The 26,466-nt window shown below is 37.1% G+C and overlaps 1 protein-coding gene across 1 annotated transcript in view; it reads right to left on the reverse strand.

Moving 5' to 3' along the window:
* The window catches only part of MYO3A (myosin IIIA), a 271,870-nt gene that overhangs the window by 39,424 nt on the left and 205,980 nt on the right, over positions 1-26,466 (reverse strand). Inside the window, 9 exon segments of the mRNA XM_017870799.1 lie at positions 480-603; positions 2,139-2,301; positions 4,862-4,973; positions 12,868-13,073; positions 15,933-16,010; positions 16,821-16,876; positions 16,879-16,899; positions 23,257-23,386; positions 25,580-25,668. Coding sequence (XP_017726288.1) covers positions 480-603; positions 2,139-2,301; positions 4,862-4,973; positions 12,868-13,073; positions 15,933-16,010; positions 16,821-16,876; positions 16,879-16,899; positions 23,257-23,386; positions 25,580-25,668 — 979 coding nt within the window.

Genomic DNA, 26,466 nt, shown 5'->3' on the forward strand with positions numbered 1-26,466 from the left:
GTGTTCCCACTGCCCAGTATAAAGCCTGCTGAATAAGTGAGTAAGTGGTTTGCTAACACGCACTTGGAAGTATAGACATGAGGGCTCAGAAGAAGAAAGGAAGCTGGTGATTATGATGTAGGGGCCAATGGCATATTGGCTCTTAAAGCCACTGGAATGAATGAGAGAGCCCAGGGACACATTTAGATATGGATGAGGATTGAAATGTGGGGTTTGGAGGACATATTAGCAAAGAACCCCCTGAATTAGGAGTAGAATTATAGAAAGCAATCTGGTAGAAGCCAATGAAGAAACATTTTGAGAAATAACTCCAAAATAGGATAGAGAACACAAAAGTAGCCTCTGGGTGTTCACTGACATTTGATGTGTCAGTATCAGGAAGCTGGCTAGTATGAGAAAGGCTGTGAACATTATTCTATGACCTTACAGATATGAAAAATTTGTATGTTACAATGGTTTAAGAATGAACATCATTATACCTTGTATTTTCAAAGTTTTTCTGGTAGTCGAATTCCTGATCAGAAGTCTGAATGGTGGTTACTGCTGTGTTTTTCACGTTAAAAATTTCTTTTCTTTGTTTCCTGACAAGGTGTCCTCTTGCAGCTGAAACATATAAAGCCCATAGTAGTGTTAATCATAAGGAAATAAAAGAAAATTACTTTAGTGAGTAGAAACAGTGGTTTTGACCATTGATGTCAAAGAGAAAAATAAAATTAAAATGCCAAATAGAACAGGTTCACTTAATGTGATTCATTAACAAGATTCTTCTACATAGCAAGCTATAGCAATAATAACTAAAGTAACTTTCATACTAAGAAGAGTACTAAAATGAAACCAAAATAATAGAGACAAGTAAAGTTGATGACAAAGTGTGCTCATTTGCTTAAAATTTGGTAATAATCATTTTCCTTTTTTGTTATGTGTTTCATATATTTTGGCCAGATATATTTCAGATTATCAGATGATATATTTGAGAAATCAGATTTTTTTTTAAGTTTTAGAAAGTTAATACAGAGCAAATATATATTCTGTAACATTCCCTATATCAGGGCAGCACCCAATAATCAATGACTATTTCTTTAGAAAAACAGAATATTCTTACTAAGTTGGGTGAGCAAAGCACTGTAAATAACCTCATTATCACATTGCTATGTTTCACTGCCAAAAGCACTATGAAGAACCTTTTTGTCAGAGCTTTATAAATTTTGAAATTGCAGATAAAGGATTAAAGCCCAAATTACTGGGTTTGCATTTTGATTTCTCAGTGAGAAGTTAAGGGCTTAAAATACAAAAAGAGATGATGATGACTCATTGCTGATTGACAGAACGGGGACTGGAATGTTAATCTCTTGAATGTCAGTCAACTCCTCTGCCCACGATATTAGTGTTCTTCAGAATGCAGGCTGCAAACCATTAGTGGATCATAAAATTGATGTAGTAGGCCAACTCTAGCATCTAAAAATGAAATGGAATAGACTAGAATTAAAAATATCAGAACGCAGTGCTTGTAGTGTGTGTGTATATCAGGTTAAAAAGCAAAATACATTTTTTTCTCTAAGTGTCCAATGAAAACATTTTGAAAGACAGCATACTAAGCTGTGACAAGCTCTATCTAAATTTCGTTTCTTATGGAAAAGTAGAAAGCAAAATCCAAAGTCTATTAATACAGCTTAATAAAAGTTTATGAAATAAAGTATGGTTATAAATATTATTTCCCTACAGTTAATAGAAATAAATGGATGCCCTTTAACAAAATAAGATTTAAGTTGTCAAAAATTATGGCAAGTGTAACCTTTGGAATAAAGTAGAAAAGAATCTTATTGTCCAATGAGCTATAATAATATGATTCTTGAGACCTATAATTAATCATTTGCTATATCTTCCACAATAGGTCAGTTGTATTTCATTAATTCTTGACAGAAAAGTTAAAAATTAAATTATTTAAGACAAAGCATTTATCCAAATATTAAAAGTGTCAATCACTAAAACAATCTGACTTAGATTTAATATAGCAAAAGTATCAAGGCAACAGAATCTGGAATTAAACACAAAAGCTACATAAGAATTGGAGGTTTGCCTGTAAGAAGTATTATAAGATTTGATTTTATGACCATATCTAAATATGTCAAAGAGATTACCTGACTGTATTATTATAGCGCTTTCCTTCCTTTTCTCCTGTATTTTTTGGTATCTTCTTGAACACAAGAATGCTCTGACACAAGCTTGAATCAAAATAAGCTTGTCAATAGCTTCCTTTCGCATTAGATTTAACTGTTCCACGTGATAATATTTAAGGAACACCTGAAAAATTAAAATAGAATACAAAGAACCATGGCACACAGATTTGAAGCAGTTGTGTGCTATGCTTTGAAGAACAGAACACATTCTAAATTGCTTGAGATTTTCGAAATCACTGTCTTTTGCTTCTTTGCCCTAGATGTCATTATGACAGTACAGATTTTTATGCTTGAAGAAAACATTTCTTTGAGAAGAAATGCAGAAGGTGACAACCATACTGTTTATTTACAACAGGTAACTAGGTTTTGTTGGATGAGACAGTAAGAGTGGAGGATGTTGAGCTCTTTTAGCAAAGTTTCTAGCATCGTATATTCTGGGCTGAGCTAATTTGTATGCTTTTTATTTTTCAAAGGCAACTATATTTCCCAAATTAAAAAATCTTAATAAATCTAATTATAAAGTAGAGGACAGAATTATAGTTCCATTAGTTCATTCATCTAATGTTTATTGAGACGTGTTACAAGTACGTATCTGTTGGGGATACAGAGATGAACAAGGCAGGGTCGTTGTCCTTTGGGGCTGGTAGTGTTGTCAGTGAAGAGAATACGGCAGAGAGAGGGCCCCAGGCAGATTTAATTAACAATGTTCTCACTGGACCCAAAGGCTGCCATGGAGAAAGGAGGGCTGACTTTTGATTATTCTAAAATCAACATCAATTGGAGCAAGGGAGGAGCCTGAAGGCTTGGCGTGTTCTCATCTAACATTTCTCAGTTTCGTTCTCCCCTCCTCCAAGATATTGAAAAGCTTGTGTTTGTTTTGTTTTGTTTTCCTTTTAATGGTTAAATTTCCTAATAAAAGTCATCTCAAAGAGTTTATTGAATCCGTCAAGAAAGTCACTTAAATTCAAATTTTATGGCTGAGTCATGAGACCTGATAACCCTGACTGTAGAATTCTCTCAGCGTTCCATTACTCAAAGGCTTGGCACCATGGGCAAACACATTTGTGTTACAGGTTTGATTTAATTCAGTTTTAATTTCTACAGGACTCTAGATGTTAATACATTTAGTCCACTCTGCTGTTGACAATTCATTTAAAATTCAATCTGTTTAAAAAGGTCATCATTCCTTTTTGCATGACATTAGAAATGTTCCTATATTAATACTTTCTATCCATGTTAATGAGTTGGAAAAGGTGAAGTGGAAAATACAAATAGCTTTAAAATGCTACTTAAACATCATAGCGGAACTATAACTGCAAAAGGCCGTATTTACAAGTTAGAAACTTCATTTGGAGTTAGGCATGTATTTCAGACCATAAAAAAAATCATGAGATTTTAGCTGATAAAATTCATCTTTTTGAAATTTATCATCTAAGAGAAAATGGTGTGAATAAAATACTCATTTTTAATGCCCAAAATATGCCAACCCCACAAACACTAAAGTAAATATGAATTACTGAATACACAGGACACTCAGTTTAAAGTAGTTTTTTTTTTTTTTTTTTTTTTAAATCTCTTAAATTGTTACAGGGCTAATTTCTCATCCGAACATTATTAAAATTATCTCCCACATCTCCTACACCCAAGACACAAGTATTATAAATTTCTTTGCAAATGTGGAAGTTTGTTTTGGTTTACTTCTGTGGTGTGGCTGGTAGTAGGTATTCTTGAGTGGTCAATCTATGAGTATCTCTTGGCTTTAGCTTGGCTCTTTTCATGATACATTTCATACCCCCTTAAGATACATTCAGTGCACAATGGAAACCTGTTTATTACCTGATCTCTGTCTCGTAATGCTGTGAGAATACCTGAGAAGACCAATATATCCTTTCTCCAAACAGCAAATGTCTTTCTTCCATATTCAAGATTGGTTATGTTTTTTACTTTATTCTCTAAGGGATTAAATAAGCTTAGATCTCACAGTTTCTAAAAGCTAATATATATACACATCAATGTCCAATACATATAGCGAGTCTAGTAATAGTGGTGAATATTTTACTCCAGAAAAATTTCAAGTTTATGATAGAAGCAGTTCTGAGAATTAGGAAAAAAAGGAAAACATGAATCTTATTTGGATCATTATGATTCTCTACAGCGTTTTAACTATATTTAATAGTGATAAACTAGAGAATATATATATCTGTTTTCAATACCATCCCATCTGAAATAAAGTACAGTCATTATGGTTTATCCTTTTCTGATAAATCTTCAAGATAAATTTTTCTTGCATTTCTTTCTTAACATTTCAACGTAAACTTTTCTTTAGAGTCAGGGTCTTAAGTTGCATAGGCTGGAGCACAGTGGTGCCATCATAGCTCACTGCAGCCTGGAACTCCTGGGCTCAAGCCATTCTCCCACCTCGGCCTTCCAAAGTGTTGGGATTACAGGTGTGAGCTACCTTGCCCAGCCTTTTGTATTTCTTAAAATAAATCTTTATGAAACGCAAATGCCTTTAATGTTGATGAAAAAGAAAATCTTTATGACTTTATAAATTTACTTCCTCTATTGTAAGCTACAGATCCTATAACATAAAAAACCACACTTTCAAACATTGTAAAATGTTATAATTCTCAGTGAATCCAGCATAATTATTTGTTTTCCTGAAAATTACATGAAAACATTACTTTTGTTTTTCCAAGAGCCCAGTTATCGAGACCAGCTTTTTCCAAAATGGTGGCACAGGTGTCAGGGCTCGTGGGGGGCTGCTCGCTCGACTTGTAGCAGAGAACGTGGTACCTTGGAATGGAAAAAAGGGCTGGTTAGTATTGCATAAAGTGCCAACATCTCTGTAGCCTGGTGGTTCCCCAACAACTTAGTGCAGGGGCTGAGGAACAGATGCCCCGACTTGATGCAGGGAAATCCTTTAGGCATCCTCAGAACGACTTTGGAGTAGACCAAATTCCAAACTGATGCAAACCCAGTCCGGTCTGTATACATCTGAGCATTGTGTTTTCACCTTTGTGATCCCCTTTCAAAACTTAACACTGTACTCCCCCGACAAGAACTCCATCACTCAAAAAAATTTAGCAGTTTTGTTTTTGTTTTTTCACTACATTTCTCTGGACACTAAAAAGTGCAGGGCTCCAGTGGCAGGAAGCAGAAGGAATTATTTTTCACATTCCAGTGTTAATAAAACTCTGGAAGCTGATCTTCAAATTGGGTGATGGAGCTTAGTTCCAGTGAAACTTCCCATCACTGTATACATGCCTTCCATCATTGTTTTTCCTTGAGGGACACTATGTCTCCTGCTAAAGTTTTTCTCTATTGGTTTACCCTATCCATAAATCAAGGGGAGGAAAGAGGAAGGGCTAGGGCAGGAAAGAACGGAAAGCAGGTCTCAGGTTAAACCACAACGCTTATTGGGGAAGGGGATGAATTAAGGAAAGAAAATCCGCTTTACACTGGTCAATAATCTTGCGCAAAAAGACAGATTTCCAGAATTTTTAATACTCTCCTATTTTAATTTATTGGTGCAAGATTAGCCTGAAAGTCCAGTGCAACAAAGCAGCAAATTTTGGTAGGTTTTGAATTTCAAAAGAGAGGCCCTGATATGTAGATGGCTGAGGTGGTGCGGTGACATGAAGAGCAGACTTTCACCCTCGACTCATTATCTGCATAAACTTGGACATATCACAATCAAGTATCAATTTCCTCATCTAAAAATGAGTCCGGAGAAAAAAATCTGTGAAAAGAACATACTTCAACTTCGCTAAGTTTCACCTCATTAAATCTGCAATGAAGTAGCTTCTGTTAGGCTCCATGGAGAAGAATCCTGGCCTAGAATGGTATAGAATGAAGCGACCGTAACTTTTGCTGCTTGTGCAAAAAACCCCAGGGAGTGCCTATCAGCCACAAAATCTGCTCACTTCAGGACTACATGTATGCATGGTGACCCAGTAGCAGCGACTCTGCATTCACAGCCTGTCCACCAACTCCTGGCTTTACTTCCTTCCAGAACCAGCCAGGATCTCACAGTTCATCGCAGGAGCCACCCTTAGGTAGCCCTGGCACCTTTCCCATTCTCATATGTTTGTCGTGCACTCTCTGCAAACATGCATGCCTGGACCGGCCAATCATCTACGTCTCTGTCCTCATGCCAGGCTTCAGAGCACAGCCAGAGAAAATCTGCACATCCCTGTGGATGTGTGGATTCCTGACTCAGCCAGGCTACCAAGAAAGCTCTGGATCCTGACCAGTGTCCGGGGCCACTTTCCTCTCTTCTTCCTCACAAAAGTGACTTAATTCCGTCCTGCTTTCTCCAAGCCTCCCAGCTGCCCCTGCGCTCCGTACCTCTCTCAGCAGATGAGCTTCTCTACTATATCACTGGAAGCCACCAGACACACAATTCATAGGCTTCTTCTCCAAATACAAATTCATTTGTCCACTATCAATTTTCCCTCCTCCTTCAAAGGAGATTTTCATCCTCTGCCTGTGTTCTAGAGGCCATCTTCTCCTCCTCTTCTGTATATTTTCAATCTCATTTCTCTCTTCTGGCTCCGTCCATTTACAAAGTGGATGTTTATTTGTTGTTATAACGCAAACACCTTAAGCCTCACTCATCTGTAATGATTCTGTTTCTCCCACTAGCTTTGCTGATAAGTTGAAAGATTGTTTAAAATAATTGTCTTCACTTCCCATCACTCTCCAGCTCTGAAAATCTAATTTAATCACATAGCAACAAGGACTCTTATTTACTCATATAGGATCCAGGAGTGGTGAAATCTAACAGGTCCTTTTACATTCTAATTGTTTAAGTGTTTTTTCTGCAGCACTTGCTGTTATTGGCTGTTCTCTCTGTCTTGCTCTCTCCAAAGCTTACACCTAACGTGCCCTGCTTCTCCTCTTCCCTCTCAGTCTCTCTGCGTGCTCTATATTTAATGATTTAATGACTTGTTCCTTAAACGCTAGTGTTCTACAGTGTTCCATTTTTTTTCTGAGCTCTGTCCACAGGCATCTCATCTATATGCTTGGCTCCAATTATTCCTGTATGTGGTGATTCCTAAATCTACACCATCAACCCTAACTGTTGATATCAACTCTAAACACATTATTTATGACTTCCTACTCTACATGCCCACCTGATTATTGCACAGACACTTTAAACTCAGCAACATTCATCAGTTTTTCCTTCCTCTGCCATTTCCTGTCTCTGTGAATGATATCACCACTTTTTAAAAGGTACTTGAGCTAGAAATCTGTATGCCAGCCTACTCTTCCCTATTCTTCACTCTATGGATCTAACAAGCTTAAAGTCTCTCTGGAATCCATTTGTTTCTCGCTATGCCTGCTGCCATTACCTTAATTAAATACCTTGTCCCTTCTCACCTAGACTTTTGCAATTGCCTCCCAACCAGTTACCTCCACTGTCCCTCCCCTGCCCTGCCCCAGCCACTGTCCACAGCTCTGTATGAATTATCTTTTTTTTAATGAAAATCTGATCATGTCCTTTCCTGACTCGAAAAGTCTCTATGGATGTCCCAAGTTCTAAGCTGGGATGGCAAAATTAGGTGCTTTCAAAGTCTAGGCAGATACCATAAATATACGAGCCTGGGAGCAGTGGGAATGTAGGAGAGGGAAAGGTTACACCTGCCAAAAAGCATTGGCTTTAAGTTGTTTGCCACATATGATGACTAGCATGCAAGCTCCCTTCTGCCCTATTTCCCTGTCTGCCTTTCCAGTCTCCTCTTTGCTATTTTCCATGGCATTCTGAGCTCTAGTCATGAAAGTTATTTAAAATCGTGCCGGAGGGCCATGTTTGCTCATGCGTCTATGCCTTTGTATGTGTTACTCACTATCCTTGCGCGTCCTTTCATCCCACTCCTAGTTTCCTTAAGGAAGACCTACTTTTTCAATATTCTAAAAACACTTTTCGATGTGTCTTCAATTAACAGATTAACTGGAGTAACTGAAATTGTCTTTTCTTGTGTGAAACACACCAACTGAGGTCCGCTGCACACTTAAGGCTCAAGACTGGCAGTTCTCACTAGTGTGCCCGTGTGTGTGTGTTTGCTGTCACTGGATGAGCTGTGTTTGCTCCCAAACCTGTTTATGCCAGTTGTATTTGGTGTGATGTTATTCAAATAAATATCAGATTGAAATCTAAGTGAGGAAAGCCAGAGGATTGTTTCTACAAAACTGAATCAAATGCTTTGGTAAGACTTTATAAAGAAGTCTTGTAAAAAAAACCATGAAATTAAACATGGATGAAGCAATGACAAAGCATTGAGGAAAATCATAAGAATCAAGAAATATTCAGTCCTGTGACTGTTTCACAAGTATCTTTAATAACTTGCTTCACTCCAAGAAATGTTAACTGGAAATCATAAATGAGAGATTACAGATAGTTTATGCAAGAAAGAGGCAATAAACTATGATTAATAGATGTGCACTCAAAGAAAAAAATTAAGCCTTTATCAAAAGGTTAAAAAGCAAACTTACATTGATGTTGTAAGTAAAAATATTTTGGTGTGTTTTATGTATTACTTTTATTATTCTCTGCTTTATCAGAATTTCTAACACAATCTAAACCATACTTCCTTTATGCTCTCAGAATATCTTGTTTATACTTTCATTAAAAATACCCAGTCCTCTTTCATTAATTTGAAAAATATTTGAGCATCTACTATTTATTTGCCAGGAACCCTTCTAGGTGCTTCAGACACAGTAGTAAACACAGGATACCCCCACCCTTGCTGCCTGCAGCTGACTTTACATTGTATGATAACACAGATTTTTAAAGCCCTGTTTACATAACGGGTCTATGAGTTTCTTAATGTCAGGGGCTCGTCCATTAATCTTTGGACTTTTAATCTTTCAATTAAGATTTTTAGTTCAAGGACTGGAACACAGTGGGTCCCTCAACTAAACGTTTGCTGAATGTATGATGTACTGTTGCTGGGACTTGTGGAAATAAATACTTAGGTAAGCCACATGAGCTTATGGAGGGCATCCCCTAGGCCACTATCGGTCACAGGTAATTTTGGGAGCTTGAGACTGAGACAAAAATAATAATAAAAATAATTACAGCTAAAATGTATTGATGACACCTGGTTCTATCAATAAAATCCATATATATTATTTCTCCTAATACTTATAAACACATATATAAAGTAGATATTGTTATTATCATCCCTATTTGCAGCTAAGGGACAATGAAGCTTGAAGCTTATAGAACTCAAGTAACTTTGAATAAGGTCACAGACTGAGTAAGTGGCAGAGTTGGGATTCAAACCCGGTTTTGCTGACTTCAAAGCATGGTACTTATCTACTCCACCATACTACTGCCTTCAGTAAGTTCTGGTTGTATTAGAGCTCTGGTAGCCAAACCATTATGTACAGGTGCTTAGTGGGAAAATGGAGCCAAGTTAAGTGGCTGGCTTGTTAGTAGTGTAAGGGTTCCTTTGAAATAGCTGCAGTAAAAACCCAGTGTCTTGTGCAAAATTCATGTTGTATATTTTTCCTTAAGACTGTTTCTTTCTTATAGAACAGAAGAATTTATCTACAACAGAACAAAGGGTCTGGGGAATTCTGCATCCTATGCAGAGGGTTAGCAGTTCTATTTACACCCCCACAGAACCTCTGAAGATTGTTCTGCCTTCCTGAGAGTCTATGCCAACTTCCAAATTAGTGATGCAGAAAAGGTTTAGCCTTTTATTTCTGGAACTTCCTATATTCAGAATAGCTATTCACATGTTCTCTATACACTTAGTTTTATCCCCTTCTCTTTATTTATTGTGTAGTCATTTGCTATTCTGTAACAGCACAATAATTATAAATGTATTTAAGAATTTATTCTCATTTCTGACATTTGAACTACAATATCATTAAGAAAACAGGTTTTATTCTCATTATGTTCTGTATTGTAAAACTATGGTTATTTTTCAAGCTATAAGATTAGGCTGGTATTCAAGGCTTTCTCTTCATAATTTTAACCCAACTGTTTTTTCGTATTATCTTCTGTCACTTCACCAATGCAATGCCCACTCTATCAACCCAATCCAATCCAAGTCCTGCTAGCTTTTGGCACACCAAACTGTACACCAAGAAAACTCCTGTTTTCTCCACAAGCCGTACCCACCTTCAAGTACCAGTCTGAGTCCTTCTTCTTATTTTTTTATTTTTCATTTTTTTTGAGATAGGGTCTTGCTCTGTCACCCAGGCTGGAGTGCAGTGGTATGATCAAGCCTCCTATGACCTTGAACTCCTGGGCTCAGCTGATCCTCCTGCCTCAGACTCCTGAGTAGCTAAGACTACAGGCATGAGCCACCACACCCAGCTGACTAAAAAAGGTTTTTTGTTTGTTTTTTTTTTGTTTTTTTCTTAGAGATGGGGTCTTGCTACATTGCCCAGGCTGGTCTCAAACTCCTGGCCTCAAATGATCCTTCTGCATTAGCTGAACACCTCTTATTGATATCCTCTCTCATCAGCCTTCCTGGAGATGCTCTTCCTTCCCTTGAACTTTTACACTGTGTATATCGTTCTCTTGGACCTTGGCAGTTATTACTTCACATTGCTTGTTAACTTTCCATGTCTATGGCTGTGGTAATTCTAACTGGACTGTCCATTCTTGAAGATCAAGTCAGTTCTGAAATCAGTATCTTCCACAGTGCTTAGTATGGTGTCTTATACATTAAAAAAAATCACTGAAATTTAAGAGTACTTATATTAATATTACACTCATAATATCTATATTACTATTTAAACAAGTTAAAGATCTTTTTTTCTAAAACATGAAGTGCATGATAATAAGGTCAAATTTTAATTTTAATTTGAAATTTGAAACTCCTTTGTATCTAGTGTTTTCGGTTTATCTGCTTTGATGAGCAGGATGGAGAATTTACCTATTAGCCAATAAAGAATTCCATTTTTTAATTTCTTAGTTTTGGTTATAAAATTGGGTCTGATCTGTAGGAAGTAAAGTCAATGATTAGCTGCTAACTAGATTTCTGGACTCTAAACTTGAGGTTTTAGTTTGTCTTAAACTACTATGAGGATTGGCCAATACGAAAGTCACTATGTTTATGTAATTTTGATCTCCATCATGAGAAAAGTAGTAGAGTTTTCTTGATTTCAAAGCATTCCAAATAAATAATCCCAGGTCTCTAAAGAAAAACAAAATCAAGAACTACCACAAATTTGCTGAATGTATAAAAATTAGCAGAAATAATCAGAATTCTCATCACATTTAGAAAGAGTCTTGGTTATTCCAAGTAAAAGAATGGCTGATAAAATGCATACAATTTTTGGAAGGAGGGGAGGAAACTTAGAAATCAAGTTTGGTGTACAATCACAAAACAAGGTTGCGTTTTTTTCTTAATAGTAATTTATATGCTTTGAAAAAGGGTGAAGAATGTTATAAATGGGACTTCCTCTGGGTTTCACCTGAAAATTTTAATAGACTTCATCTTCAAAAACTGAAATTTCATTATGTTTAATGACCAACAGAAATTATAGAACCAAAAAAATCAAAAAATATGGGCATTTAAAATATTAAATATATAAGATATTGAAACTTTATATTACTACCTATGTATTACTCAATAAAATATATTTATTATATAGCTCAATTTATTTTATGCTAATCTCAAATATTAAAAGGAACTCCTTGGCTGGGCACGGTCGCTCACACCTGTAATCCTAGCACTTTGGGAGGCCAAGACGGGCAGATCATGAGGTCAGGAGTTCTAGACCATCCTGGCTAACACGGTGAAACCCCGTCTCTACTAAAAATACAAAAAAACTTAGCTAGGTGTGGTGGCGGGCACCTGTAGTCCCAGCTACTCGGGAGGCTGAGGCAGGAGAATGGTGTGAACCTGGGAAGCAGAGCTTGCAATAAGCTGAGATTGCACCACTGCACTCCAGCCTGGGCCACAGAGCTAGACTCCGTCTCGAAAAAAAAATTCCTTATACCGATTGATTCTTTTTAAAAAAATTCATATTAGGTTTTGAAATTGACAAATAAGCCTAATTGTTTCATCTTCCAAATCACTGTTAGAGACAGTATCTCATTTGATCATTATAAGGATCCTATCAGGTAGTTATAGCAGATTTGGCAGGTGAGTAAAGTGAGGTTAGGGTTATAGGCCAGGGTTTCTTAACCTCAGCACTGTTGAGATTTGGGGCTGGAAAATTCTTTGTTGTGGGGAGGCTATCCTGTAAATTGTAGAATGGCTGTTAACAGCATTCCCAGGCCTCTACCCACCAGAGGTCAGTAGCATTTCCCCACTCCCCTCCACCACACAGGATGTGACAACCAGAAATGTCTCCAGACATTGTCAAGTGTCTTTTGAGGGGCAAAATCTCTCCCAGCTGAGAATCAGTGGTATAGGCCCACAGTCACATAGCAAGTGGCTGAGCTAGGGTGAAAACCCAGATTCTCCAACTCCTCAGTACAGAAAGCAGCTCAGGCCTCTGGATCATGCTGCCTATACCACATAGTACCACCCATCTGTCCAGAATCTTTCAGCCTCAGTTAATAGCTATCTTCTTTTTTCAACACATAATCATTTGCATGAACAAAATGCCTCCCTCCTAGACCTGTAAATATTTTCTCATATTATGTTTCTTATAATTCTCCTAAATAATTTTTATATAAACTGCACAACAGAAACTGAAAAAGAAATCCACATACCGTTTTATAAAATTAGCAAAAAGTATCCGATGGGAGTATCCTAGCCTTCGAATTCTTGCTGTTTCCAGAATTCCTGTGTACCGAAGCTGCAGCAGAACTTTCTCTTTGTCATATTTTCTTGCCTGACGCTCATTATTTGGTTTGATGCAACGGACGAAATGAGGTTGGCCCACCACCATTTTAGACAACAAATCCATCAGGGAATACTATGATACACAACAAAAATAAATTTCCCAATGTAGCATACAAAAACGTACGAGCTTGCAGGCCTTTCTTTTTACTACAAGAATAACATTCAAAAAAACGAATGTTATAAATGCTCCCACTAGTCACAGCAAATGGAGGAAAATCTGTTTTAATGAACATTTTATTTATGTATAGCTCTAAAAATACAGATTTACTTACAAAAATGTAGAGGCAATAACTAGAAATTTAGCTGTTAAAAGTTTGCTTCTAAACCATTAAGGCAACTACAATTAACAGATAAAATTATTTTTGATGTAGTTTGTAAGCAATTATATACTCTTAGGCTAACTTGCCAAATTATAATATTATACAAACTGGTTAATCCTGCTTATATATTAATTTCCTTGTCCAACTCTCTCTTTATGGAAGGTAAAAAAGGGAATACTTTACAACACACATTGGAGCTTATTGGAGGATGGAGGGTGGGAGGAGGGAGAGGATCAGGAAAAACAACTAATGGGTACTGGGCTTAATACCTGTGTGATGAAATAATCTGTTCAACAAACCTCCATGACACAACTTCACCTATGTGACCAAACTGCACATTTACCCCTGACCTTAAAATACAATAAAAAAAACAGGGAACACCTTAATCCCTGTTAGGATCATCTCTTAGTTTAAAATAAGGACAGAAAAGTTAATAGCATTTAATACGTAGGAAGTAGATATAAGCAAAGTTATATCCAATTAAATATTTTCATCAGTTCTAATTTGATCATTTTCTTATTTATTTTGGAGAATTTTAAAATTCACATAGATATGAAACTGTGTTCTATACCAATACCTTATTAAAACAGTAGCCAATTACTAGACAAGTAAGTATAACATATTAGGATAATCACTAAAAGTGGAATCCCAGAAAGTGAGAATCTCAAAGACCAGGATCACATTTATTGGCAAGGTAATTTATGGACACAAATATCAATTGATGGCTGGATCTCATTTAGTGCTAGAAATGTAAGAGCCTACAGTCACAAAGCCAGTGCAAAACAAATGCTAAAACTGGCAACCGACAAAGCTCTGAATTTCCATGGCTTCCTTTTGAGCACTGAGACTCAGATGTGATCTTTTCAAACAGCTGGGCCTGTCACTTTGGAGCCTTTTTCATTACATTTATCTGTAAGTCATCATTCCTTTACTCATGCAAACATCTGCCAGGTACTGGTGGTATAGGGGTGATACTCTGAGCAGGAGCTTCCTGCAATTTAGGCTCTGGTTTTTCTGAGGGAAAAAGCATAGTGTTACACTGTGTCCAGTCTTCTCTGCAGAATGAAAATAGCTTTAAAAACACACTTCATGTTGTGTGGCATTATCTTCTATCATTTCTCACTTCAGCCTGAAGATTAAAAAGATTTCATGAACTAACCTGGTTTAAACATACATACAGCATTTGATGCCAACAACAGTGGTATGATAATGACCTTGGGTAACTCACTTAAAAAAAGGAAATCTGGCTGTAAATACATTCAGTGATTCGCCTGAGCTGCATTTCTGATGTAAAGTGAAATGTATCCGCAGCAAACGTCAGGTATTAAGCATATTAACGTGCCAGGCACTACTCAAAGATGATGAAGTATACACTATCTTCTATGAGCTTAGGATTTAAAAAATATTTAGTAAAGGTATTCATATATTTTTTGAAGAATTTTATGTTTCTGCTAGAGAGCTGGATATATTCACTGAACACTTAAATTTAATCTAATTTCCTCCACCTCCTCCACATTAAATTATATAAGTAATAACTCCAAGTTTTAGTGGTATTTTCTTCATTTTCATTGGATGGTTAATAGGTTTTTATCAGAATAGGTAAACAAGAACTGGAACCAATAATAAGGGAAGGGTTATCTAGAGCACAGAGGAAAAAAAAGTACTTGTTTTTTTCTTTTCTCCTATATTGCCCAAGGAAGGAAGGTCGCCTTGATCCTATGCTAAGCACACTCCCTTAAGCATGTTACCACATCTTCCTGATGACTCTTCTCGCTCCGTTCCTACACGGGCTCTATTTTCTTTTGAGGTTTTTAGCGCTATACAAGAAGGGTCATATGAAATGGAGATGGATGCTCAGCCTTGCCCTATCTGTCTATTCTAAAATCATTCAGGAGGGGGAAGGAGAATTGGTAGTTACCATAGCATTGAAGTAAAAATCCATTTAGGTTTTATTCTAGTGGAAATGCATTCTGTTCTATGGACAAATTTTAATCAAGGTATAGACTTGCATTAAGATTGACCTGGGATACGGCCAGGCACGGTGGCTTACATCTGTAATCCCAGCACTTTGGGAGGCCAAGGCGGGCAGATCACGAGGTTAGGAGATCGAGACCATCCTGGCTAACATGGTGAAACCTTGTCTCTACTAAAAATACAAAAAATTAGCTGGGTGTGGTGGCAGGCGCCTGTAGTTCCAGCTACTTGGGAGGCTGAGGCAGGAGAATGGCGTCAACCTGGGAGGCGGAGCTTGCAGTGAGCCGAGATTGCACCGCTGCACTCCAGCCTGGGCGACAGAGCGAGACCCCGTCTCAAAAAAAAAAAAAAAAAAAAAAAAAAAAAAAAAAAAAAAAAAATTTTCGGGGACACAATTATCTCCCAGAGAAAATATAAAAAAAAAAAAAAGATTGATCTGGGATACAATAATTTCCCAGGTAGAATGTAAAAACAAACCAATCCACAGATTTTGAAGGTAGATGCTAACATAACCTGTATCTAACAACAGTAAATGGAATACAATATTCTCTTCTGCTAGTGTTACTGGCTTTTGATCTATTACCCATTTAGACTAAATAGCACCCCTAAGCACAATACATCACAGTTTAATATCTTACTCTAAAATATGATGCAACTGTTTGTGTTTTCATGTTGGTCGTCTCTCTGGCATGACGTGTGGCTTCTCCAGTGTCGCCCTAAAGAGACCGAGGAAGACAGTGATGCTTTGGTATCTATTGTACTTTATTATCTACAGAGACCATGTGGCATTTTCCTTCAGGCTATCTTAGTTTATGCATTCAAATATGTAAAATAGCAAAATGTTGATATTCTTCCCTTAGGTAATTGTTTAGTCAGTCTCCTTGGAATTTTAATTGGTCTTATGTAGACTGTGAATATCTCTCACCTTCATTAGTACATTTTTAGTTGGTCTTAGTCTAACACTTAAAACTAGCTAAAAAAGGTCTGGGCACGGTGACTCACGCCTGTAATCCCAGCACTTTGGGAGTCCAAGGCAGGCGGATCATTTGAGGTCAGGAGTTTGAGACCAGCCTGGCCAACATGGTGAAATCCTGTCTCTATTAAAAATACAAAAATTAGCCGGTTGTGGTGGGTGCCTGTAATCTCAGCTACTCGGGAGGCTGAGGCAGGAGAATCACTTGAGCCCAGGAGGCAGAGGTTGCAGTGAGCCGAGATCATGCCACTGCACTCCAGTCTGGGTAACAGAGTGAAACCCCAGTCTCAAAAACAAACAAACAAACAAACATAAAAACTCCCCCCAAAAACTAGCTAAAAAAGAGTTGGAAATATTAATATATCAGAAATGCATGATTATTTTAGCCCCTAGCAGTAACAAGAACAAAACATACATATCTGTTCAAACAGAAAAGCAAGATCAAAGGGAGAAAAGCTAAGAAAAAACTGTTGACTTTGAGAAGCATACAAATATTGCCATTGTACCGGTTAGATTCTTAGACTCACTGCCAAGGAAAAAAGCATTTTCTTACCTTTGCCAGGTTGATTAATTTTTCTGAAGTCCTCATTTGATAGTTTATAACGTTTTAGTTTTAGAATGTGGCAGATTACCTATGAGAATGTAGAAAATGTAAAATACCTTTTAGAATCCTTAATGGCTAGATGATTTTCCCATTTACTTAAATGTTAAAATAAGCATTGCTAATCCTGCAATACTCATAATCACATGCTTGGTTAACTATTTATGGAGGAACTCAGGAATAAAAAAATTATGTAAAAATGTACAACAAATTTTAAATTCAGAAAAAAACTCTTGAGCTTGGAAAACAGAAAAGGCAGAGGTAAGTGTTGGGTTTCCTTTGAATTGCTAGAAGACTTGAGATGACTATGATTGAGGGAGCAGTTTGCTTATTTTTTTGTGTGATAAATGGCATCTGAGATTTTCTTTAACATAGGCTAAGCTTTACAACAGGCTTGAAAAATCATATGAATCAGTAATTTGGATGAGGTAGTTATAAGCAAATCAACTACATTTGTAGGCAATGGCCTTTTCCAGTCTAACTTTCAGAAACATGTGCTTCATTCTAAGGACTACACAAATGCACACAATCCAAAGCAGTGAAAAAATTATGGCCCGAGAAGTCAGAAAGACTTGGCTTTGAATCTCAGGTATAGTACTTAAACTGTGTTGCTTTTGGGTCATTTACTTGGTCTCTGATCTGCACCCAGAATCCATAAAATGGGAATAATGGTGATTACCTCACAGAGTTTTGATGAAATGCGATAATATGTCTGGCACATGGAAGGCCCCTGAAATGCAGTTCACTTTCACAGCTTTCGCACCCCCACCAGGCACAAGGAACCACCCAACCCACAATCCAAGAGTTTATTATCCTAATAGTAATTGGCAAAATATCTTCAAAATGCAGTACCAATTCAGAATGATCATTTCTTGTCTCTCTACTTTTAGGTGATAAGTAGAGGCTGAATATTTTTGGCAAATCTTTCCCGTTCTTTATGGTTGCAAAAGGCTGGCCTAAGATGGTGCAGGAAGGAATCATGTTAGGGATGTGCCTGGCAGTGCATCTGCTCTGCCTCCTCCTCTCCCTCCGAACTCCAGGGGAGGGGCTGAGACAGGTGTGTACAACAGTTTCCATGCTAGGCTCGCCCTGCACACTGCCCTGTTCACTTTTCAAATGTGAAACTTACTGACTACAGCAGAGTGGACAGAGACAGCAACAGATGATCTTTAGAATGGCAGTTTCAGGAATTTTGCTTAAATTTATTTATGTAGATCAATGGCAACTAAAATTAGCATGGACTTTAATTTCAGAAAATGTATCCATTTTGGTTTTTATGTTCACCTAATGAACAAGCTTGTGATAAACCCAACTAAAGACGCGAGCTGCAAGGAACTGTGGTGCACTTTCCCCTAAAAATGGCTGAACTATAGGTCATATGTGAAGTCATATATACTAAAGGCCATGGTTATTTTAGAATCTTGAAGACAGTATAATATAGAACTGAAGAACTCTAATTCTAACATTTTCCATTGAGAAACCTTGGGAAAGCTGCTCAACACTTTCAAGCCTTAATGTCTTATTTGTAAAAAGTAGTACCTCCTTATTGTGTTGTCATTAGGAGTAATTGAAAGTCCTTAGCATGGTGCCTAGCACGTAACAGATAACAAAGTTGTCTATGATTGTTATTACATGTTTGCACATCTGGGTGAATATAAAATCCATATGTCTTTGCTATCTCTGAGGTTCTGAGTTTATTGAAACATACTTGACTATTAAGTTCTTCTCTTCTCCCTGGCCAACCAGACACTGTTCTGCTGATAGCCAAGCAACACAACATAGTATTTAGAACCTGGCTGCATATTTTATAGGGTGAAAAACATGGAGTTAGATGCATAGATGCTGTTGGTGTATATGGAAAGGGATGGCAATTGTTAAAGTCAAAAGTAATGACTTTTGCTTCTGGGTCAGATAAAGTAACAGGCTAAATTAACCTTCCCCAAACAACTAAAAAGATATACAAAATGGAAAACAGGTTTCATACATTGTGCATCAAGCAGTGTAAGGACGCTGATCCCTAAGAGAGGGAAGACAAATGTGGAGAGCCCTTTGATTGTGCCAGCTTTCTGCCTGGAGAGGTGTCAGCCTGAAATGCAGGGAGTGAGGGAACTCAGGTAAAGCCTGGGAAAAAAAGCCGATATAACCAATAGAAAACAAGTGGCAAGATGATAAGAGTCAAATCCAACCATATCATTAATCACATTAAATGTAAATCGTCTAATCATCTCAATTGAAAGGCAGAGATTGTCAGACTGGATTGAAAAAAACAAGACCCAACTATGTGCTGTTTAGAAAAACCCTACTTTGAATATAAAGAAAAAAAATAAGTTGAAATTAAGAGTATGGAAAAAGATATGCCATTCACTCACTAATCATAAGAAAGCTGGAGCCTCTATATTAATATCAGGCAAAGTAGATTTCAGAACAAACAATGCTGCCAAGGATGAAAAGGGTCATTACATAATAACAAAGGAGTCTATCCATCAAGAAGACATAACAATTTTAAATATTTATATACCTAATAATATAGCTTAAGAATACATGAGCAAAAACTGAAAAAAAAGAGAGGCAAATTGACAGCTATAGTCAAATATTTAAAAATCCCTCTCTCAGTAATTGATAGAACCAGGAGAGAGAAAAACAGTAAGAATACAGACGACGTGACCAATACTGTCAATAAAGTAGACCTAATTGACATTTACAGAACATTTCATCCAACAACCAGCAGAATAAACAGTATTTTCAAGTGCAAATGAAAATAAAATAAGACATAATATTATGGGTCTTAAAACATATCTCTTAAAACTTACAGCAAATGCAAGGATGTATTATGGGTGGGTGGAGTTAAATGGATTAAATAATACAAAGTATGCTCTCTGAACACTATGAAGTTAAATTAGAAGTCCATAAATAATATTTGGAAAATCTCACCATATTTGGAAACCTTATAAACTCTTATAAATAACCCACATAAGTGCTGATACTAGAAGAATGTCTTCTTAAATCAATGATCTAAGTTTTACCTTAGAAATTAAAAAAAGGAAACAAAATAAAACACAAAGTGAGCAGAAAAAGAAAACAACAAAGATAAATGAGAAAGAAAAAGGGAATGAAATAGAAACAAAACCAATAAAAAAAATCAATGAAACCATTTGAGAAGATCAATAAAATTAATACATGTCCAGGAAATATATCAAGAATAAAATGAGAGAAGACACAAATTACCAGTGTCACTTATGAGAGAGCTGACATAACTTCAGGATCTACAGATATTAAAAGGATAGTAAGAAAATGTTATAATCAACTGTGTCAATAAATTTGACTATGTAGATGAAATAAATTTCTTAAAAGACACAATCTACTAAAACTCACCCAAAAATTAGATAACTCAAACAGCTTTATGTTTATTAAACAAATTGAATTTGTAGTTGAAAATCTCACAAAACATCCTTCAGGCCCCGTTGGCTTCACTGGTGAATTCTACAAGGCAACTTAGGAGGAAATAATACTCATTCTACTATTCCTGAAAATTGAAGAAAAGGCAGTACTACTCAATTTATTCTATGAGGCCAGCATTACTGTGATTCCAAAATCACAGAATAAAGCATAAGAAAACTATAGTGCAATATTCCTCAAAAACATAGATGCAAACATTCTTAAAACATGTTTGCAAACTGATTTCAGCAATATATAAAAAGTACAATGCATCATGACCATTTGAGGTTTTTCCCAGGAATGATTAAAAAATCAGTCACTGACCATCTAACAGATGCAGCATTGTTCATAATAGCCAAGATATGATGAACCTAGTTGTCCATCAATGGATGATTGGATAAAGAAAATGTGGTGTCCACACACACACACACACACACACACACACACACACACACGAATACTATCCAACATGGTTGAACCTGAAGGACACTATAAGTGAAATTAGTCAGTCACAAAAAGACAAATACTGGATAGAATTTGTGGAATCTAAAAAAGTTGATTTCATAGAGCTAGAGAGTGGAATAGTGGTTACTAGCAATTGGGGTGGTTGCAGTGGGAGGAGGTGGGTTGGGGAGATGTTGGTCAAAGGATAAAAAGTGTCAGCTAGATAGGATAAATAAGTTCACAGCAATGTATTATATACTTGAAAATTGCTAAGATAGTAGATTTTAAGTGTTCTCACCACAAATTATATACAGTAATGTATATGTTAATTATCTGGATTTCATTATTCTATAATGTACATATACTTCCAAATGTCATTTGTATACAGTAAACACAATTTTAGCTGTCAGTTTAAAAAAAAATAAAATATAAGGGTAATCTATTCAATAGATGTGGAAAAAGCATTTAACAAAATACAGTATGCATGCCTGATAAAAAAAAAAAATCAGGAAATTGGCCAGGTGCAGTGGCTCACACCTGTAAGCCAAGCACTTTGGGAGGCCGAGGCAGGTGGATCACCTGAGGTCAGGGGCTCAATACCAGTTTGGCCAGCATGGTGAAACCCCATCTCTACTAAAAATACAAAAATTAGCTGGGCATGGTGGTGCATGCCTATAATCCTAGCTACTTGGGAGGCTGGAGTAGGAGAATTGCTTGAATTTGGGAGGTGGATGTTGCAGTGAGCTGAGATTGTGCCACTGCACTCTAGCCTGGGCAACAGTGTGAGACTGTCTTCAAACAAAAAACAAAAACCTAAAAACAACAACAAAACAACAACAACAACAACAACAAAAACAACCACCAACAACAAAAATCACTCAGGAAATTAGGAATTAAAAAAAAAGTAAAGTAACTTCTCCCCTGATAAAGGGCATCTGTGAAAAAATCTACAGTTAACATTATACTCAGTGGTGAAAGACTGAAAGACTAACTACTCTTTCCCTGAGATCAGAAAAAAGGCAAGAATGTTCACTCTTGCAACCTATCCTGTGTTCAACACTGGAGATTGCATTGGTGATTCTAGCCAGTACAACCAAGAAAAAAGAAGTCAAAAGGAAACATATTGGAAAAGAACAGGCAAAACCCTTTCTTCACAGATGACATGATCATCTGTGAAGAAAATCCTTTGGAATTAACAAAAAAAGCTACCCTGATAAATGAGCTTAGGAAGGTTGCAGGGCAAAAAATCAATATACAAAAATCAATTAGATTTCATATACTGGCAAAACCCAGAATTTCAGTTAAAAATTACCATTTATAATCACATAAAAATGTGATACACTAGCAGATAATTTGACAAAGGATGTTCAAAACTTGTACACTGAAAACTACAAAATATTGCTGAAAGAAATTAAGGGAGACTTAAATAAATGGAGAGCTAGACTGTGCTGATTGGAAGATTTAATATTGGGAAGATACCAAATCTCCCATTATTGATCTATAATTTCAGTGCATTACAATCAAAATCCAACCAGGATTTCTGGTAGAAATTGAGAAGCTCATTCTAAAACGTATATGGAAAAGCAAACAAATTATAATTACCTAAACAAGCCTGAATAAGAACAAAGTCAGGCTAACTTGTACTGCCTGATTTCAGGACTTTATAGAAAGTTACACTAGTCAGGAAGTGTGCATTAGCCTAAAGATAGATAAATATCAATGACACACAATAAAGAGTCCAGAAATAGACCTATTCATTAGTCAACTGAGTTTTCAAGGAGTGTCAAAGCAATTCAATGGGGAAAGAACAATCTCTTCAACAAATGGTGATAGAACAGGGAGGAGTGGAGGAAAGGATTATAAAGGGTCATGAAGAAACCTCATTTGTGAGTGATGAGTATGTTCACTATTAATCATGGTGATAGTTTTACAGGTGCTTACATATGTCAAAAACTCATCAAATTTTACTGTTTAAATATGTGCTGTTTCTTGTATTTCAGTTATACTTCAATAAAACTATGAAACAAGAAATGCAGAGAACAACTTTAAACTCAAGTAAAGAAAAACAACCCAAACTATATTTTTTCTACTTACAGCAAATGCAAGGATGTATTATGGTTGGGTCGAACAAAGACACACCCAGTTTTAATCAATAAGAGAGCCCACCAAACTTTTGGAACCTCAAAGAATCATCCAAAATCTGCCCACTCCTGATTTGCAAAGGTAATTCTGAACTCTGGAGGTCAGTATACTCTTGTAGTGAGTAGCTAGAATAGCACTACTATGGTGAGTGCTGCAAACACTTACCTTTAATGAAAAACTAGCTTATTTATATTCATTTTTATATTTTCTTCAGATGATCTGGGGCAGAGGATATTAACAAATAAGTATTTAGTGAGCCGAAAACAAACTCACATGAAAAATTAAGGATGAAATTCGTGAACAGCACAGAGATATAAACTATTTGATTGGGCTTGAGAAAACTTACAGGTAAGGAAAATTGCCTTACCTGTTTTGGTCAGAGGGTGGTTGACTAGTTGCCTAATTACACTGTTGTCGGATGACCTCAAAAGTAGCACAATATCAGTTGGAAGAGTGTCTCTGTTTTTGGCTAAGAATCCACTTGCATTATAGAGGACCTGTTGATACAGCATGCTATAATTATCACAATCAATGTCATTGTCATCCTCCTCCTCCTCCTCCTCACCATCATCATCATCATTATCAACAGATACTCATTATGAGCTTGCTCTATGTTCAGCAACAGGGATACAAGCATTTACTAAGGTAGCCCCTTGTAATCTGTGTCTCACTGATTTTATTTGGGTTGAAATGACCAAAGAGGTTTGATTCCTCTCATTTATTATGTTGGGAATTTGGTATGTTTCTTTTCTCTATTTGGAGGGATGGAGAAGCATAAAGGAAGCATATTGAGCCACAAAAGCATTCCTATTTCTATGATAAATGATCCACCTGTATTGAATTGGCCATGATAGATTTTTATCTCAGTAGTAGTGTGATTTAAATACACGGTGGCTTTTTGTGTTTCTGGCACTTCTAAATAATGTTATTACTTAAAAAAAAAGTTTAGAGATGAAGTTTTGCTATGTTACCAAGGGTGGTCTTGAACTCCTGAGCTCCAGTGATCCTCCCACCTTGGCCTCCCAAAGTGCTAGGATTACAGACATGAGCCACCATGCCTGGCCAATTTTATGACATTTTAAAGATCAATGTAATCCAAAGATTTTTGTGGAATGATCCAATATAGTATTTGTTACGGGTCAAATTGTGTTCTTCCAAAATTCAGATGCTGAAGATGTAAACTTTCACTGTGACTATATTTGGAGACAGGGCCTTTATGGAGGTAACTAATGTTAAATAGGGTATAAGAGTAAGACCCTACACCAATAAGACTTGTGTTCTTTTAAGAGCGCGAAGAGGAACCAGGGATATCTCTCCCCACTCCCTATGCTCACATAGCAAAGGCCATGTGGGGACACCTTGAGAAGGTAGCCATCTTCAAGCCAGGAAGAGAGGCCTCCCAGATACTAACCCTTCTCGGAGCACCTTGATCTGTCAGCCTCCAAAACTGTCAAAAAAAAAAAAGTCTGTTGTTTAAGTCATGCAGCCTGTGACTTTTTTTTTTTTTATGGCAGCCCGAGCAGACTAATAGGTTGTTAAAATCTAATTGTTAAAAAAAACTAGATAAAATGATTATAGGCAATTTTTTTTTAATTTTATTTGAGACATAGTCTCACTCTGTCGCCCAGACTGGAGTGCAGTGACGCGATCTTGGCTCACTGCAACATTTACCTCCTGGGTTCAAGCAATTCTCTGGTCTCAGCCTCCCAAGTAGCTGGGACTACAGGTGCATGCAATTCTTAATGGATGTTTAAAACAGGCTTTATTTGGAAAATGATATGCCAAGAATCATTAGGCTATAACTAATGATTTAAGGTATACTTTAAAAATGATGAAAGTCTGTGGGATGTTGACAGACATATGGAGGTTGCCAAGCAGACTAGAATGCTTTAAGTTCTGTGTAATTTTATTTTTATGTATTTCTCATTTGATACATTCTTTCTTGATCTGAATGTCCTCTTTGTCCTCCCATATTTATGACATCATTGTGAAGGAATGACCTGTCATTCTCTGCAGAAGGAAGGAAAGAGAGCATCCTCTGGGTCTAGGACAACATATCTGAGGTTTGTTCTGGTGTGGAAATGTGTTTCTGTCAATGTAGAGACATTTCCTCCTCTAACTGCATTGTAATCCATCCATCTAGCTTAGCTCAGTTATCTGACTGTATCTCCAGCCTGGCACCTTCTCTTCTTGAAAGGGAGGAGGGACAAAGAGTGCAGTAGAGAGAGAATCATCTAAAGTCTGAAAAGGGCAGTTTATACCAAAGGTCCTCAGGCATTGTTAAAAGGAGGAAACAAACAGGTAACCATTGCCAGCTAATCTCACCCAAGGATTCTTTCAGTTGTGTGTCTTTTCTTTCTCGTTTTTTCTTAGTTACTGAAAAACAATTCCTCTAGTAAAACTATAACGTTATGATTGTTAAACTAAGAGAAAGACTTTTCTTTTAACCTCTTCAGCATAGATGCCAGCAGAGCGTGCCCTGGAGTGGGTGTGGCCTCCATAGTGAGTGGCTGGCAAAGGACAGGATCAATCACAGGACATCAGAGGGCATAATTAGGGCCAGTGGGGGTGGAAACAGACAGCTATGACATTATTATTATCTATAAACATTTTGGGCCATAATTTTTATGTCCATCCTATTATTCATTAAAAGGCTAAAGAGAAACCCAGTCATAATTAAGAGTTCTTACCTTTCCTGCATAATGGTGAATTCCAAAACTAAGTTCCAATCTTTTGGGTCTCCAGAAGTACTGTGATTTCAGGTTACCTTCAAATTTTTCTGTAGAAAAATACTGAACTCATATATCAAGCATGTATCAGATCCTCAAAAAATACTGTGAGAATCATTTACCGTAAAAAGGACAATGTGCAGCGAACAAAGAAAATTTTACATAGCTAATATACGTAGATTTGGAATAGAATTATATATGGTAAAGTAACACTCAAGATCATTAATTTCTACCATTACATTATGATTTAGGGCATCAGTCCTCATGCCATGTCATGCGTCAGAGTCACCTCGAGGGTTTTTTTTTTTTTTTTTTTGAGACGGAGTTTCGCTCTTGTTGCCCAGGCTGGAGTGCAACAGTGAGATCTCGGCTCACTGCAACCTCCACCTCCTGGGTTCAAGCGATTCTCCTGCCTCAGCCTCCCGAGTAGCTGGGATTACAGGCGCCCACCACCAGGCCTGGCTAATTTTTTGTATTTTTAAAGTAGAGACAGGGTTTTGCCATGTTGGCCAGGCTGGTCTTAAACTCCTGACCTCATGTGATCCACCTGCGTCGGCCTCCCAAAGTGCTGGGATTACAAGTGTGGGCCACTGCGCCCGGCCGAGGGTTTGTTATAACACAGGTTGCTGGGCCCCAACCGCAGAGTTTCTGACTCAGTAGGTCTGGGGTGGGATCCAAGAATTCACATGTCTAACAAGTTCTCAGGTGGTGCTGATGCTCCTGGGCGGGAGACCACATTTTGAGAACCACTGGTACAGAGCAAGTGAACTACTTGAGACTGACCAAAGAAGTTTGTAAAACACAATGTGATGTCAAGCCATGAGCCTAAAATCTAGTGTTTTGTTCTC

Source organism: Rhinopithecus bieti, unplaced genomic scaffold, assembly GCF_001698545.2.
Source record: "Rhinopithecus bieti isolate Rb0 unplaced genomic scaffold, ASM169854v2 scaffold_5022, whole genome shotgun sequence".
NCBI classification, from domain to species: domain Eukaryota; kingdom Metazoa; phylum Chordata; class Mammalia; order Primates; family Cercopithecidae; genus Rhinopithecus; species Rhinopithecus bieti.